General features: G+C 37.3%; 2 protein-coding genes across 4 annotated transcripts; both read right to left on the bottom strand.

The window, feature by feature from the left end:
- Positions 1-472: 472 nt before the first annotated feature.
- Positions 473-5702, bottom strand: LOC121910187. Its single transcript, XM_042431268.1, has 5 exons — positions 5579-5702; positions 3737-4060; positions 3275-3582; positions 2971-3066; positions 473-1582 (listed from the first exon to the last, which is right to left on the bottom strand). The coding sequence occupies exons 2-5, from the start codon at positions 4043-4045 to the stop codon at positions 1423-1425; spliced, it is 873 nt and encodes a 290-aa protein (XP_042287202.1). The 5' UTR covers positions 4046-4060; positions 5579-5702; the 3' UTR covers positions 473-1422.
- Positions 5703-8010: 2308 nt separating this feature from the next.
- tmigd1 (transmembrane and immunoglobulin domain containing 1) lies at positions 8011-15133 on the bottom strand. 3 transcript variants are annotated; one of them, XM_042432332.1, is made up of 8 exons: positions 14939-15133; positions 14288-14422; positions 11960-12018; positions 10940-11024; positions 10535-10807; positions 9430-9717; positions 9165-9268; positions 8011-9069 (listed from the first exon to the last, which is right to left on the bottom strand). In XM_042432332.1, the coding sequence occupies exons 1-8, from the start codon at positions 14952-14954 to the stop codon at positions 9058-9060; spliced, it is 972 nt and encodes a 323-aa protein (XP_042288266.1). In that variant the 5' UTR covers positions 14955-15133; the 3' UTR covers positions 8011-9057. The 3 variants fall into 3 exon arrangements, with proteins under 3 accessions (XP_042288266.1, XP_042288268.1, XP_042288267.1); XM_042432334.1 differs by lacking the exon at positions 14939-15133 and having other exon boundaries at positions 14299-14377; XM_042432333.1 differs by lacking the exon at positions 14939-15133 and having other exon boundaries at positions 10940-12018; positions 14299-14377.
- Between the last annotated feature and the right edge of the window lie 401 nt (positions 15134-15534).

Genomic DNA, 15534 nt, shown 5'->3' with positions numbered 1-15534 from the left:
GAAAAACATGGGAACAGTAATAACATGCAGACAAAGTAGAAAAAAGCAAAGAGCCTTCATAAGCCCATCCTAATCAATCAGTTTCCCCATCTATGTTCCTCTACTTGTATGAATCTATGAAATATTGCAAAGGTGTAACATGTAAGTTGTCTTTTAATTTCAAACTGTATAGTAATTAATTTGGCTTTAGGGCTTGCCAAAATGGGAGAGTTTGCTTTTAAATCAATTCTCCAAAAGTGAAGAATTAATTCATCAAGCCACATTTTAATGGTTGGGTCATTATTGAGAATGAGTTTCTGAACTGTTGTGATTTTCACCACTTTTTCCAGAGGTGCCAAAGACCTGGTTATAGAACAAAAACAATGTTCATTATTTTAATTTGCATCAACAATATCCAGAGAGGCACAAGCTTTTTTGAGTTAAAAACAGCCAAAATTACCAAAAATAATAATAAAAAAGACAAGACTTTGGGGTTGTTGAAGCTTATAGGTTTTATTGTATGGATTACTATTTTTCACATTTAGACACAATATCTCCCTTCTTCTCATTACTGCAGAAAAAAAGAGGTTACAAATACATGGCAATGGCAGAGAGGAGAGTGTTTCGCTTCATTTGACGCTGTTTGCTAGACAGTCACTACACTAATAACCTGCTTGATATGGCTTTATAACGTCATCATCGACGTCGTCATCAGGTAATGAGCCATTACATCTTCCCCATCACATTATCAAATGATTTATATGTACAGTATAGATGCATGAATCATCCACAGGCCATTACAAGTGCCCACCTCTGTCTCAAGGAAAGATATGAAGAAATACATTCTAATAACCCATTCAAAAACTGCCTAAGCTACTGTATATAAAAAGTCCCCTTTCATAGAAAATACACTTTATAATTTGGCATAATCAAATGATATTTTTTTAAAAAAGGTAACAAATGTTAGTAACATTATTGCATACATATAAAGTAGAGGGGGGTGCATCTCCCTTTGTCTGTAAATTTAGTGTTAGTTCTGCAGATACACTTTTGGTCTTGTGCAGCATTTACTTCAAAGTTAATTTTAGAAACTAGATTAAGTTTCTATACAGAAAGTGAGAATACAAACTACAATATTAGTATTTTGAAAATGTAACTAAGACATTTGGTTGTAGCAGCTATAATAGGTACATACATCACAATAGAAATATCCCTTTGGTGGCTACAATGAGGATATTTTACCCACAACTAGCTAACCTGAGATGTGTAAACAAACAAAAAATTTACTTGGACGCTGCATAATACACAAGACGAGTTGCCATGTAACAGTCTCTTGGTATCATGACAATACTAAATGTAACAGTGACACCTCAGTAATGCTAAATATGAAACATGGCTGCAAAGGTCCTTTGTTTTACACACACACACACGCATGCATGTAGCTCAGTTGGGTTTGCGGATAGTGTTTACAGCTGTGTGGGCCCAACCTCCCAGTGTGTCTGAGACGTGCGCGGCTCGACGTGACAGGTTTGAGCAGCTGAGTTTACCGCTGGGGTCCAGCTTTCTCATCATCGCTCCTCCCAAATGTTCCCTTGTACCGGTTCTGTAGAGAGAGAACAACAATTAATGCAAAAAGCATAAACAGGAAGAGAAAGAGATGTGGAAGCTGAGGGACAACAGGGATCATTGACTACAGTTTAAGACTTGAAGACAGTGCCAGTGAGAAACTCTTTAAATTGTCTGGTCTCTCCTTTTTTTTGTTTTTGGTTGTTAGTATAAATGTAAAGGATTTTAATTTGCATTTGTTGGTTTTGGAAAATGTGCTATATTATTATTATTATTTTTAAAAATGACAAAATGAAAGCAACTGTTAACCTAACAGGAGATAATGTTTCTCAAAAAAAGCTTTTCTGAGACTTCCAGACACCCTGGCAAGTGTGACAGAGTATGCAAAAATTGATAAGGTGACAAAGAAAAAGCCAATATGTGAGGCAGAGGGGTGATAAAGAAAGAAGGAAGAGAGACAGTATCAGACTGAAAGAAGAAGACAGTTATTCATCAAGAGCAACTCTTCGCTGCAAGAAGTCAGAGACTTTCAGTGTCATACACAAGGCAGTACATGCATTACCATTCAGAAATCAGGCCAGCTCTGCCATGCATGTTCATGTCACAAAATGAGTTACACTTGGAGCGTACGTTTCCACAATTCATCTGGTTTTAGTAGGATTATTTTTTTTACAGATTTGAATTTACCTTCTTCCCTACTCCACAATTAAGGAATAGTTGAACTGCCTGTTGTAGGAAGGAAAACAAACCATGTTTAAATTCCTGAAGGACAAGCTCTATAAACAGTAAGTACAGCAGTTGGTTGCGTGTTATACGCACAGATAACAAACTAGGACACGTCTGCCTTTCACAGTGTATCCAGTCCGTTATGGGCTGGGTCAGACTGTGATTCAACATTTTGAATGTCAATACAGGAAGTGATGCAAAGACATTCCCAGCTCTCTCAAGCACATTTTTGTCATTTCATCTGGCTCAAATCCCCCCACCCATACTCTCTCCCCCTGCTGTCTTCCCCCTCAATCCCTCCTCATCCGAATACCAGAGACACAGACCCAATTTTAAACCGAGGCGGGAAGAATGTGTCTGGGGGGAGGGGAAGGAAGTCTGGGGACCCACAAGCCTCAGTTTTCAGGCTGGGATTCTTTGGGTGGGAGGGTGAGGAGACAGAGGGCGGTCATGCGACTCTATGCAGAAGTTGTTTGAAAAAAAGGAAATACACAGTTTCATTCATATACAGCACACACATGCTTTCATTCACACATACATATTTACCTTACTTTTAACCCACCATTTATTACTCACAACTACTAAAAACTAAAAAAAAAAAAACAACACAAAATGCAATGCTTTTGATTAAAAGTAACATTAAGAATAGATATTTTATTATTTATCACACACCAAGTGCTCAAAACGAAGATGCTTTACCTGTTGTCTCTGCCTATGATGCCATCCAAGGCCCTGGACAGATGTTTGAGCCTCTTGAGTCCACTTGAAACTGACTCCAGATCTTGGTCAAACTTCCTGTTACAGCAGAGAAGGAAACACTCAACTCAAACAGCTAATAAAGAATATAAAACTAAAAGGACATCTGGACCGACTAACCCAGCCACAGATACAGTACCAGTCAAACGTTTGGACACACATTCTCATTTAAGGGAATGGGAAGCCTTATCGTGTATGAATGCAACTGTGTAGCTGGTTATGAAGCTCTAAATAATTCAAGACTCACAGCCTCTGGTTCTGTGTGTTGGGGGACGCAAAGGGACTTCGTAATGCAGCCATGCGGACCAGCTGCCTCCTGCCACCTCCTGTTTTCACTCCGCGAACACCAGCCTCAGGAGTCCTTCTCCCTCTAGAGCCTGGGGTACGCCTGGGTGTGGCAGCTGCTTTGGGGGTGCGTCTAGGTGTTGCATTTCGGCCAGGCGTGCATCTCGGTGTGCGAGAAGTTGATGCACCAGCTTCTTCCCCGTCACACGTCCGACCTGGGGTCGCAACCAAACACTCCTCACGCGAAAACTCTCTGGTTCTCTGCAACCTCTGGTGAGAGAGAAAAGGACACAAGGGAAGAGAGAACAAATGAGCATGCTGATTGGTTGATTGTCATACATTTATATGATAAACTCAATTAATAAGGGATGTACAGTATATGTAGGTTTTAGACTGATTGCTACAATTGTTGATTAATATCTACCTGATACACTCCAGTGATGGAGTTCCGAGCATTGCGGGTAAGTTTGCGGACTGCACTTGGTTTTGGTTGCTCCTTCACGGTCTCCCAAGTCGGATTTTCAGGAAGGGAGTTGGCCTGGACGGAACGGAGAGGGAGACGCTTCCGCAAAGACATTCGCAGAGAGTTGAGTGATGACGAGGAGCGAAGCTTGCGGAAACGATCGGGGGCTTCTGGGGAGCTCTCTGCTTCATCAGACTCATCCAGGACCGTATGTGCCCGCCAGACTCCCACCACAGCTTTACCAACTCCATCCATCACTGAAGACGCCATGCTGACTGAACTGACCTGCACGAGGAGAGTGGAGGGATAACAGAATAAATACAACTGACTATGTATTACAACAGTAATAAATCTTGCTTTTTACAGCAGATTTTAAAGCTAATGTTTCAGGTGCTTTACACAGATTTGAGGAAAATACAAATAGTGCTGAAATAATACATGAATTACTCAGTCTTAATATATGTTGCCTATAACTTATGTTTGTATTAACTTAACTTAATATAACTCGATACAATTATGATGATCTATTAGGCCTAATCGCTTTCATTTATCAAGCATTTATCAAATTTTACAAGTCATTCAACAAGCAAAAATAACTGTTTCCTGCTGTGCAAATATTGGGATTTTTTTTTTTGCTTTTCTCTGTTTTATATGATTGTTAATTGAATATCTTTAGGTGTTGATAAATTCAATATAGGACATAATTCAAATGAAATAAGCAAATTAAATTATTACTCATAACATTCAATGTAATAATGTAACACTAGTACTTCACATTAGGGTATTATACAGAACAATTTCCACATATTAAGATGAAAAGGTCGAACTCTTCATAGTCTTGTGCTGATCTAAGTGTAACTTACATGCTGTTCATATTCTGACCCTTCACAGTATCCTTTCATAATTAACTTAGTCTCTACAGCAAATTTCTGAACCACAAATCTATTTTTCATTCACAAATACCTCATCAGTCATTAATAAATGGGTGATTCACCCTTAATGAAGCTGTCAGAGGGCCAATAGATCGTATTGTGAAGGTTTCATGCTATTTGTTTATGGAGAAAAATACATTCACAATCACACTATATAAAAGGTCCGATGTTACTTAAAAGAGACATAATGATTTTATTGAATGTAAAGAGAGCAAAAACATTTTTGAATGGTAATTTTTTTTTTTGATAAGTACAGGTCAAAATTAACCCATAACAACCTCTACATACAAAATGTGTATCAGCAGCACAAAGATAAATAAAAGTTGAAATATTTCCATTTTTTTGTATTCTGGGTTACTTTGGAAAAAGTCAAATTTGATCCGAACAGTATGTAAGGCTTAATTTAAGATTATTCACAATAATCGGTTACTGGCCACAACAAAAAAGTGTAAAATGTTGATGAAAAGTGAACAAAAGCCCCAACAATGAAGCAGCAGTTAATCGCGTTGGTGAAAGTATCGTGGCTATTGTTTGATCAGGATTTCTGTCCTTTCTAACAGAAGATGACTCCATCCAAAACACAGCCAGAGGGCCAAACAACAGTGATTTATCATTTTTTACGATCAATGTGGACGTTAATGGACTTCAGTTTCACACTCTTTAAGCTGACCCCAACAATGCAACGTCTCCAAGTAACGTTAGTAGCATTAACAATGAAAGGCCTGTGGTTATCATTCAGTAACAACAAAGACATCTGGCTAAACGTTAACTACCAGCTAGTTAGCTAGATAAAGTTAATAGTTCACGTTAAATATCTGATAAAAGAAAGAGGAGACTAGCTATGCGACCGTTTAATGTAAAGCTCGCTCACCTTAAAAGTATCAATTGTGTGTGAATCGAGTATCTTCTCTTTTTCAGCTGCCTGTTGCTGTTGCTTCTTTTCACCAACCGCTGTTTGAATTTGGCGGTGGACCGCAGCCACAGCGTCACCACGCCCTTCACGCAAAGCCCCCTTGAGTGACGTAATCACGCTGCCCCCGCCCGGCGGTCAGTTTTTTTTCCCCAGGATGGCGAAGTCATGAGAGATTAGAGATGCTTAAATGTACCCGAAAAAATAAAAAAAGACACTGAAAATGTTATAAGAAATGATAAAAAACCAAGTTAGGGAAGTGTTTTTAAAAATATATACTCATTATTAATCCAACAAACCAACTAAAAGGAAAGCAAACATGACACCTCTGAATCCTGCGGATTTTGCAAGATATGGCAGACATTTTTACCTGTCATAGTAGGAAAAGCACAGGTGTTACTAGTGACATTAACATGGCTGTGTTCAGCTGAAGTGCCCCAGTAAATCATGACTGTGAACCTGCATGCACAATACCAACTGAAGCAGCTAAATGGAGTTCAGACATCATTAATTTCATTATTTACACTTGTGCTTTTACTACTGTGACATGAGAGAAAATGCCTTCCATGAAGAAGGCTATTTTATGAAATTTATAGGCCTATGTGTGACTTTTTTTTGGGATTGATTTCAAACATGTTGTGGGTTAAGGTTTATTTAGAGGAGAGAGATGTGTTATACTTTTATGAACAAAGAAGTTATATTGATATCCAGATGATTGTGAATTATATATATATGAGTTTGTCTGGTTTTCCAACCGTACTCCACTCTTGCATCATTGACTTCAATGTAAAATCATTAAAAAGAGAAAGAGACTGCCATGAGTTTGCATCTTACAGCATTTATAGCTGAGTTTATTGAGAGTTTGCCATAATTTCTTCTTTTGGTATAATATTCAAATACTGAGGCCTGTCAGTTTCTCACAATCATATTTTTTCTGTCTCTATCAGTTTACAAAAATATATCATTATCATTGGGATTGAAGTAAAGTGACCAGCAGATGTCGCTACAGAGCTGCAGGTGAAATGCTTTCAAACACCAGTGCTTTGCAAACTTTATCATGTCCTTCTGTATTATATTAGATTGTATTATATTGTGCCAACATAGTATAGAAAATCATAATAATTATACTGAAGATTATAAAGGTTTCATGTATCTCATTTTGGTGTTTATGGACTTTAGCAAGCCAATTTTTCCAATTTTTCTTTAACTTTGAATTTATTTGTTCTTCTATTATCTTATACAGCAATCTGTGAGGAGCCTGTGTTGGGAAAACAATTTTAGAAATCTAAATTAGACAAAATTGGCTGCTAGAAAACATGTTTAGCATCAAACAGTGTTAAAAGGGTTCCCAGCATGACAGCACTGCTATGTGATGCAAAGCAAAGCTTCCTATATCATTTTGAGCCATTAAGGAGGATAAAAAAGGAACATTTTCTCATTCAGTCATTAGGTAGTGATCACAACTACAGTTTGTCCTCTATTGTCTGAATGTAGACTAAAACAACTTTGTTGTTTTTTTTTGTTTTTTGCATATGCTATTTTTGTTCAATTACAAGCAAACCAGAGCTTCAAATTAATTCACGTTCTCATTTTGTCATATATTTAGCTCATATGATACTTTGTAGTTGAGAGAGGTCTGTCTTTTCAGCACATGACATCATACCTCTTTTAAAACGTGTTTTGTAGCTGACAGTGACCTCTGAGAATTTCTGAATCAATCAGACATTGCATTATCAATAATTACTGACTTTTGGAGATAATTGTAGAAGCCTGACACGGAAAAGGGACCGAATAAATAAATTATAGACTAGAGATTCAAAGTTTCAGGCATAGTTTCAGACAATATCATCATACGGTATATTTGATTACCATGTGACTAAGCTGATCTCACACCTTTGACGTTCTCGTGAAATGTGCTATCATCCTCGTTTGGTATTGCAAGTGTTTTATGTGAACCTCTTAAATGTTTCTTTATTGGTAAGAACTCAAAGACCTTGACCCTGATGACATGGTCGTCCCTGTTCTTTCATCTCGTTAAAAGTAAATGTATAACATGATTTTAACAAGCGTTGAGTCAGGAGTTAAAGTTCAAAAGTGCAAAAGTGGAAACTAGCTAGAGACTATAAGATTTAAAATCTGCGTCAGTTCTTTTATTGTGATGTTTTAATTGTTTAACAGATGTGTCACTGACCCACACCTACATTTACATTGTGGGGTCCAAAAGCATCATAAGTCCTTATCCATTAAACAAGTTGTTTTTTCTTTTTCAGGGAGAGTTCTTTTCTTTTAGCTTGTAACATTATTTTTAGCCAACTAACTTGACATGTGTTAGTTTTGTTTGTGGCAAATGAGATTGATTAATCATATAATTTATTAATTGACTGATGCAGATAGACAACATGTGAACAATATTGTACTTGGGTAACATATATTAGATTTATTATACATTAGCAATTAGAAAATTGTGGTGTCAAACATGAAAGTATAATATGTAATAACTGTATTAAAATATGTATGTAAAATGACCTTGAAAAAATAAAAATACAATGTTAGATATTTCAAAATCCAGAGATATGATAACACTGTGTTTTATGCAAATTTCTGCCATGTATTCAAAAGAGGATCTCCATTGACTTCACAAATTCTATCCCTAAACCATAATCCACTATTATATTACTTTTAATATATCAAAATTAATATATGTGTGTTTCCCCACAATGTCAGTGTGCTTTTAGGTTTTGTGAGGAAACAAAAAAAGTTTTATTGCAAAGATATTAACAACAAAACAGGTGGTGGTGTCTTAAAAGTTTGCATCACAGGGTGAGGTCGCATGACACAATAAAAAACAAGTCCAAGGACGATCTCAAGGTGATATTGAGTCTAGACTTCATAGATAATCCTGCCATAATCAATAGTTGATATGACAAAGAGCTAACACAGTACAGAATGTTACATTTTGTCAGATCTTTTGGGGAATATGCTTACTAACTTTCTTGGCCAGAGTTTGATGAGAAGATTGATACCACAATATGAAGGTTTTGCCAGCAGCTGGTTAGCTTAGCTTAGCACAAAGACTGTAAATGGGAGAAACAGATAGCGTGACTCTGTCAAAAAGTAACTCCCAGCATATATAAAGCTTGCTAACATGATATATCTCGTTCACTTAATCTGTACAAAAACCAGCTAGCCAGACTAGATGTTTCACCTGACTCCAGCCTTTGTGAGAGTGGTATCCTCTAATCTAACTCTCAGCAAGACAGCGATTAAATGTATTCCCCAAAATGTCAAACCATCCATTTAACAAATGTCAAATAACTTTGGTATAAAAGACTATGTAAAGGAATAATCACAGTCTTTTGCACACAAAGAGAGGGGCGGTATCTTCATGATTTCTCTCATTCAATGAAGTAGAGATGACCATTTGGCATTTTGGGCAGGACTTACTTGCAGCACTGTCAAAAGAACAATAAAGCATTAGGAAGTTCAGTTTGTTATGAGACAGAGTCCGTCTTTGTGCTGTATGTATGGGCTTTTTGTGTGGTGTTACCTTTGTAATTTTGTCCCAGCGTGAAACAACCGCAAGAAGCGCAGTAAGACACACCACCACCAGCGCTGCTATCATAGGCATCAGCGGGAACTTCATGGTCTTTTCTACAGATCAGGGGGAAGACGATCAACTCATATTTTATGAATTCATATTACTGACTGATCATCATCATGATCAGTCAGTAATATGAATTCATAAGATATAAAACATCAGACTATTCATGTGGCTTCTGTATAATTGTGGAGGTATGATTGTGTGAACTGACCTGTTACTGTGACATGGAAGGCCTTGCTGTACTCTCCATAGACTGAGGAGATTGCTGTGCACTGATACGTGCCTTCATGCAAGCTTTCAAACACCCTGTTGGTGGTTAGCTGGCTTGTAAAACCATCATTGGTCACTGTGAAGCCACCTCCTAATAGATCCACTGCGCTTCCATTTAGAGTCCAGGACACAGATGAGACTGGTGGATTGGCCCAGATATCACACCGCAGGACAAGCATGGCTGCATCTTCTACTGCAACCTCGTCTGAGCCAGAGAGCGCTGGGGGATCTGAGGAGGAAAACCACAGGGAAAATATGGATACTGCTAGGTTTTTTGAGCTGAGTTTTGTTTTTTTTTGCTGATAGCTTTCAATGGTCTGTTGAACCAGCTATCAATTCTTTAATGCCACTATTACTTAACAAGAATAAGAGTCTTTGTGAGGCTGTATGAGTCACTGCAATGCTTTGAGCTAAAATGCTAACATGCTAACAATCATTCAAACTTTATTTATATAGCACCCTTAATACAAGTCAAATGTAATTCATAGTGCTTTTTGACAAAGGCAATGACAATGCTAGCATGCTGATGTTTAGCAGGTATAATGTTTACCATGTTCAACATCTCAATTTAGCATGTTAGCATGCTAACATTTTCTAAGTAACACTAAACACAAAGTACAGCTGAGGCTGCTGGGAATGTCATTAGTTTTGTAGGTATCTGGTCATAAACCGAAGTATTGGACAACTTAAAATTTTGACCTGATGAAGGTGCTGGTTTAAAGTTAACCACCAAACACCCAACGTCCATGGATGTTGTATTTATGGGCTAAATCAGGTTGGCCAGTTGGATGAGAGGGGAAAGTGGTTTTTTTCTGTATACTTGACGGATGGATATAACTCATTAACTAATATGGTGAACGCTTACAAAAGACATTGCAGTTCATCCTCTGGGGACCATGAATGTCTGACATTTCAGTCAAAACCACAACTGTCAAGGTCATGGGAAATGAATATCAGTACAAATAGTTGTTTACTATATATTACTTATTAGTATTATCATTAACGCCAATCTGACATTTATTTCTCTCTTCTTTGAAGGGACTCACATGTGACATTCAGGGTAACTGAGTCCCTAACTGTGGTATTTCTGCCGAGGTGGCAGGTGAAAGTTGCATCGTTGTCTTCATAGATGACGGGTGTGACACACACGCTGCTGCGACCCTTGTTATTTCCTTCCATCAGATTGACCAAAGCGCCATTCCTGAGCCAGACCAACTCCTCATCAGCCTCAGAGCTGCAGAACAGAGACACTGTCTTCTTCAGCTCTGTCTCTATAAATCCCTCACTGTTGATGCCTGGGACAGACTCGATCTTGACACCTTGGGAAAAGAAAAGGGGGAATGAAGCATTGAAAACTAAGATTACACAGAAGTGGCGTGACAAATAGTTAAATGGAAGGATTTAACTGAAAGAAGTAAGCCAGTTAAACTATTGGTGACCAGTATGCTCACCTAATGTCTGGGTTGCACAGTAGAGGAGCAAAAGGAAAAGAGGGGATCTGAACATCAACATCATCTTATGCTTCCTTAAATGAACCTGGAGGTTAGGGAAAGATAATAAAAAAGAGCATTTATTTGAATTTCTCATTCACAGAATCTTGAGTACTTTTCAGCAGAAAAAAAATATGAAGTTGCAGCTCTAGACGTGTTGCATTGACAGACTGCAGACATTTGCTCAACCTTGTTAGGCTACCAATCATCTGCGACATTTTAAAGTCCAGGCCAACCACCAGAGGCCCATGAAAACAGCAGAAAAACTTGACACATTAATCATCTGTGTTTCCCCCCTCAGTATAAATCCCTTTCCCTGAAGTCGATCTCAAAGTTTCTTTGCTAGCTTAAACTTTCTCCTGTGCCGTTGTAATATGCCTAAAACAATCAGAAAAATAAAACACACAAGGCCACAATTACTCTGCTGTACAAAGAATATGCAATGTATAATAATACGTAAGCAAAGATGATCAAGCAGCAGTGAAAACCATTTAAATCAAAGAAGTATGTGACATGTCATCTAAAAATTTTTGCATGCAAAATGTGATGTGTCTAAAGGGGTCTAAAGTAAGAAATCCTTAGTAAAACATAAGAAGGGATTTCTGGAATGTCACAATATGAGATATTAAAGCATTAAAGAAAATGTAATTGTTTAGTTAGAGTAACCTAATTTTTCTGTTGAGGCATGAGCACAAAGTGGATTTTTATCCAAAAAGGAACACAATTCATTGTTACATTATGTTCCCTCCAGTGTTAGAAGAAGTTAACAGTTAAGCAAATGTACTCAAAAAATCATAGATTAACAGTTTATTTTAAAGCAGGTTACACCAGTAACATCAGTGGTCTCTGGATTTATACCCATAAAATAAACTATACTTAGGAAATACACTAAAACATATGCTTATCAATTTTATGATAACTTGTACAGTGGTGCACTCAAACATAAATGTTTTGCATCCTGAAAGGACTAGAGGTACTTACCTGACAATGACTCGGTATTTCTTGGCTGCTTTTTCTTTCAGATGTTCCTGTGTGTGAATCTAAAGATGTGGAGGACAGTTTGAATCTTCAGTAGCTTTTATATACTTCACATCCAGCTGATGACATTTTTTATAACTTCCTTCACTGACACTCAATGACTTTCTCATCATTATGCTCATCTGTTCCTGTCAACACCCTTTCAATCCTCCCACACCTGGATTTTTTTTCATTTTTATTGTTGCGTTCTTATGATGTGCAAACACTAGACACAAGGAAGACTTTTTATTGGCCAGTCATTATATTGGCACTAAAACTTCTTGGGTGTGGATGTAGGGACTAAAATACATATTTTACAAGTTCTTTTCACAGTCTATTTTAATAGTTTGTTGATGAAACAAGTCATCAATTAACTAATTGTTGGCTTAACAATTTAGTTTTAAGATTTATACAATTTGCCACAAAATGTAACATTAACTTTTAATTTTGTCTGTAATAGTAATGTTTGTGACAATTAAGTTTGGGGGATTATTTCCTCAAGGACGCTTCCCTGTCTTGTGTCAGATAATGTCAGATAAATGACAGTAATCAGAGAAACAATGTAATATGTCAACTGGCATAAGAATAAGTGATAAATGGCAAGTTTGTCATATAACAAAGTCCTTTTAAATTTGCGCTCAGCATGTCCATCACTCACCTGACAAATTCTTTACTGCACACAATGGGACACATGTTACCACTGGTGGAGCGTAAATACATTTACTCAAGAACAGTAGTTAAGCATGAATTTGATGTACTCTATAAACTACTTCCATTTTATGCTACTTTATAAAACAACAACAAACAAACAAACAAACACACACACACACACACACACACAGAGAAAAGATCATCTTATAAAATATGATGGACTTTTTATAGATTAAACTACCCAACAGTATATATAATAGTTGAAATTAGCCTCACTATGAGCAGCTACAATAATCAAATGCTGCTTTTGTGTCGCATTAGCATTGTATTATGCATAAGTAATTCATTCAGTTTGTTGCAATCTGCAACCTCACCACTAGATGCCACTAAATCTTACACACTGGTCCTTTAATATTGATATATAACAGTTTACTACTGACAGTGGCCATTTTTCTGCATAATAAGTACTTTTACTTTTGACAGTATAAATACATTTTGCTGATAGTATTTTTGTACTTTTACTTGAGTAAAACTTTGCATGCAAGACCTCTGGATTATTTACTTTTGGTACTTTTACTTAAGGAAGGATTTGATTTCTTCTTCCACCACTTCTTGTTACTTTTGTTGAAGTAATTATAACTGTAGTTTCTTCTAAAAACAAGAAACAAATTACATCTTAATTCTCATGTCTTAAATGTACCAGTTCACATTTGAAGGATGAATTCCTTTTAATGTAAAGATCATGATTCCATTGGTGTAGTGATACACTGGAGAGCAACGAGTAATCCAAATAAATCACTCTGTAAAAATAGTATAACCATGTTTTATTCCAGCAATTTCCAATAATTTACTGCGTATTCATGTGATGTCTTTCCTGTCAATGTGGCATAGGCAATCGTCCAGTCTGGTGCTGTTACTGTTACAGTGGCAGGAGATGTGTAATATATAAAGTTAACATGGGGAAAAAGATGACACCAGGGTCAACATCAGACTTAAAGAGCAAGCAAGCAGAATACTTTATATGTGTGTGTGGGTGTGTGTGTGCGTGGGCGTTTCCAACAGTCCTCCCTTTCTTACCCACTAGAGTGAAGCATTGATCAACTGAGAAAAGTTCCTTCAGCTGCAGGTAGTTAATGAGACCCACAAATTATGATTTGAAACATACATTGAGCTTCATGTTTTAGACATTTATTCAGTTGACATTTGTAATCAGGATATGTAAAAAAAGAGAACTGTATTTCTAAATCCTTTCTAGGATTAGAGTAATCTGTTATCTGCTGTATGTGTTGTTTATGCACCATAATACTTTAACAATTGTAACTAATTTCCATTTCATGAGGTGTATGATGTTGTTCTATTTGATTATTTAAGAATGAATGCAAGCAGAAATTCATTAGGCTATATTTGAAAAACATAAACATTTCTGTCTTAAAAAAGGACTTTTCTATGAACAAATGTCTCAATAGCATTACTAACATCTCTAAGGACTCTCTGTCTGTATGTCTGTATGTCCTTCGTGTATCTTTTGAGCCGTTCATCCAATTGGCTCCACACTTGGCGGGTGTATGACTGGGGACCCAAGGGAATGCAATGTCGAATTTGGTACAATGTGGACATGCAATACGTTTAATATTAATAAACTTTGAATAAACCAGCGATCAGTGAGCCGTTCCTCTCTGTTCAGGGGTAGGGTAAGCTTCAGGGCTCTGCTGACTGACTCCAGCATGTCAGGGAGAGACCAGAGATGAGGCGTGACACGAGTCAGAGAAAGGTGCTCTAAAACGAGAAAGGTAGACAGCGAAAACAGAGCTTTTAATCAAGAATGGACACTCTTACCCCGTGTCTAAACAAAAAGTGTAGTGTTAGCAGCATGGTTAGCAGATCGATTAGCAGCAGCAAGTGACTACACAGGAGACATTCGGGTACATTGTTAAGCATATGTCACCAGCATGTTTGTGTCATATATTCTGAGACCATGGCAATTGTGAAGCACCCATAGACTGTAAAAAATAATGGACATAGCCACCATGACGTCACCCACTGGTTTGTGGACTTGTGTTTTGAAGCCTTGAGAATGGCATTTTGACCGTCGCCATCTTGGAGTTTTGGAGTTAGAAGTGATGAGAAGTGACCATATTTGGACGAGAGCATGTAGCTGACCCTAGCGCTAACTGCTAGCTTGGTTAGCATGGCTCATTTACAGCCTATGGTTAACTGTGATAATGCTAATGCTAATGCTAATTTTGGCTGGTGAAAAACAGGCTTAAAACCATTAAAACAAAATATACTTACCAGAAAAACTGAACATTTGACTCCTTTGAGGGTCTTTTACTACAACCAAATGCTGAAGACTTTTTTAGGTGACCAAAATGTTAAAATTAACTTTCATGAACTGAAAACACACTGAAATAGTGATGGCTATGCTTATACTCTGTGAATCTGAGGTTACACCATGTTTATGTTATCTAACCAACGTTGTCACTGTGATAGTGACTTGTCAATCACAATGTAGCCACACCCTAAAGCATACCCTGCTTTATCATCAAATTGAAATTGAAAAATGTAGAAAATCAACATCATACTGTATTGAAAAAGACTTGAAACTAGCGATTGGGACCATAAACTCATTAGGAAAGTGATTACTGAGGTAATAAATCAAGAGAGAAATAGGGTCATTTTCTCATAGACTCCCATACAAAGGGACTTCTTTTTGGTGCCAGTGGAGTTGCCCCCTGTTGGCCATTAGAGAGAATGCAGGTTTAAGGCACTTCCACATTGGCTTTACTTTTCAGACCCGGAACTACCTGTTTGAAAGTGCTACTACAGACAAAACACAAATCTTTTGAGAAAACAGCATGAGCAGCACATTCAGCAGATTAGCAGCAGCG

This window comes from Thunnus maccoyii, chromosome 13, assembly GCF_910596095.1.
Source record: "Thunnus maccoyii chromosome 13, fThuMac1.1, whole genome shotgun sequence".
NCBI classification, from domain to species: Eukaryota; Metazoa; Chordata; class Actinopteri; order Scombriformes; family Scombridae; genus Thunnus; species Thunnus maccoyii.
This window is presented reverse-complemented; position numbering and strand designations above follow the sequence as displayed.

What these genes read in the sequence shown, in the direction of transcription:
- LOC121910187 (XM_042431268.1), bottom strand. Translation starts at nt 4,045, where the DNA reads ATGGCGTCTTCAGTGATGGATGGAGTTGGTAAAGCTGTGGTGGGAGTC. An exon ending in CCATCACTGGAGTGTATCAG is followed by an intron (nt 3,583 to 3,736) that starts GTAGATATTAAT and finishes CTCTCTCACCAG; the next exon opens with AGGTTGCAGAGAACCAGAGA. An exon ending in AACACACAGAACCAGAGGCT is followed by an intron (nt 3,067 to 3,274) that starts GTGAGTCTTGAA and finishes CTGCTGTAACAG; the next exon opens with GAAGTTTGACCAAGATCTGG.
- tmigd1 (XM_042432332.1), bottom strand. An exon ending in TGATCGCTGGTTTATTCAAA is followed by an intron (nt 12,019 to 14,287) that starts GTTTATTAATAT and finishes CCACATCTTTAG; the next exon opens with ATTCACACACAGGAACATCT. An exon ending in CTGTGCAACCCAGACATTAG is followed by an intron (nt 10,808 to 10,939) that starts GTGAGCATACTG and finishes TCTTTTCCCAAG; the next exon opens with GTGTCAAGATCGAGTCTGTC.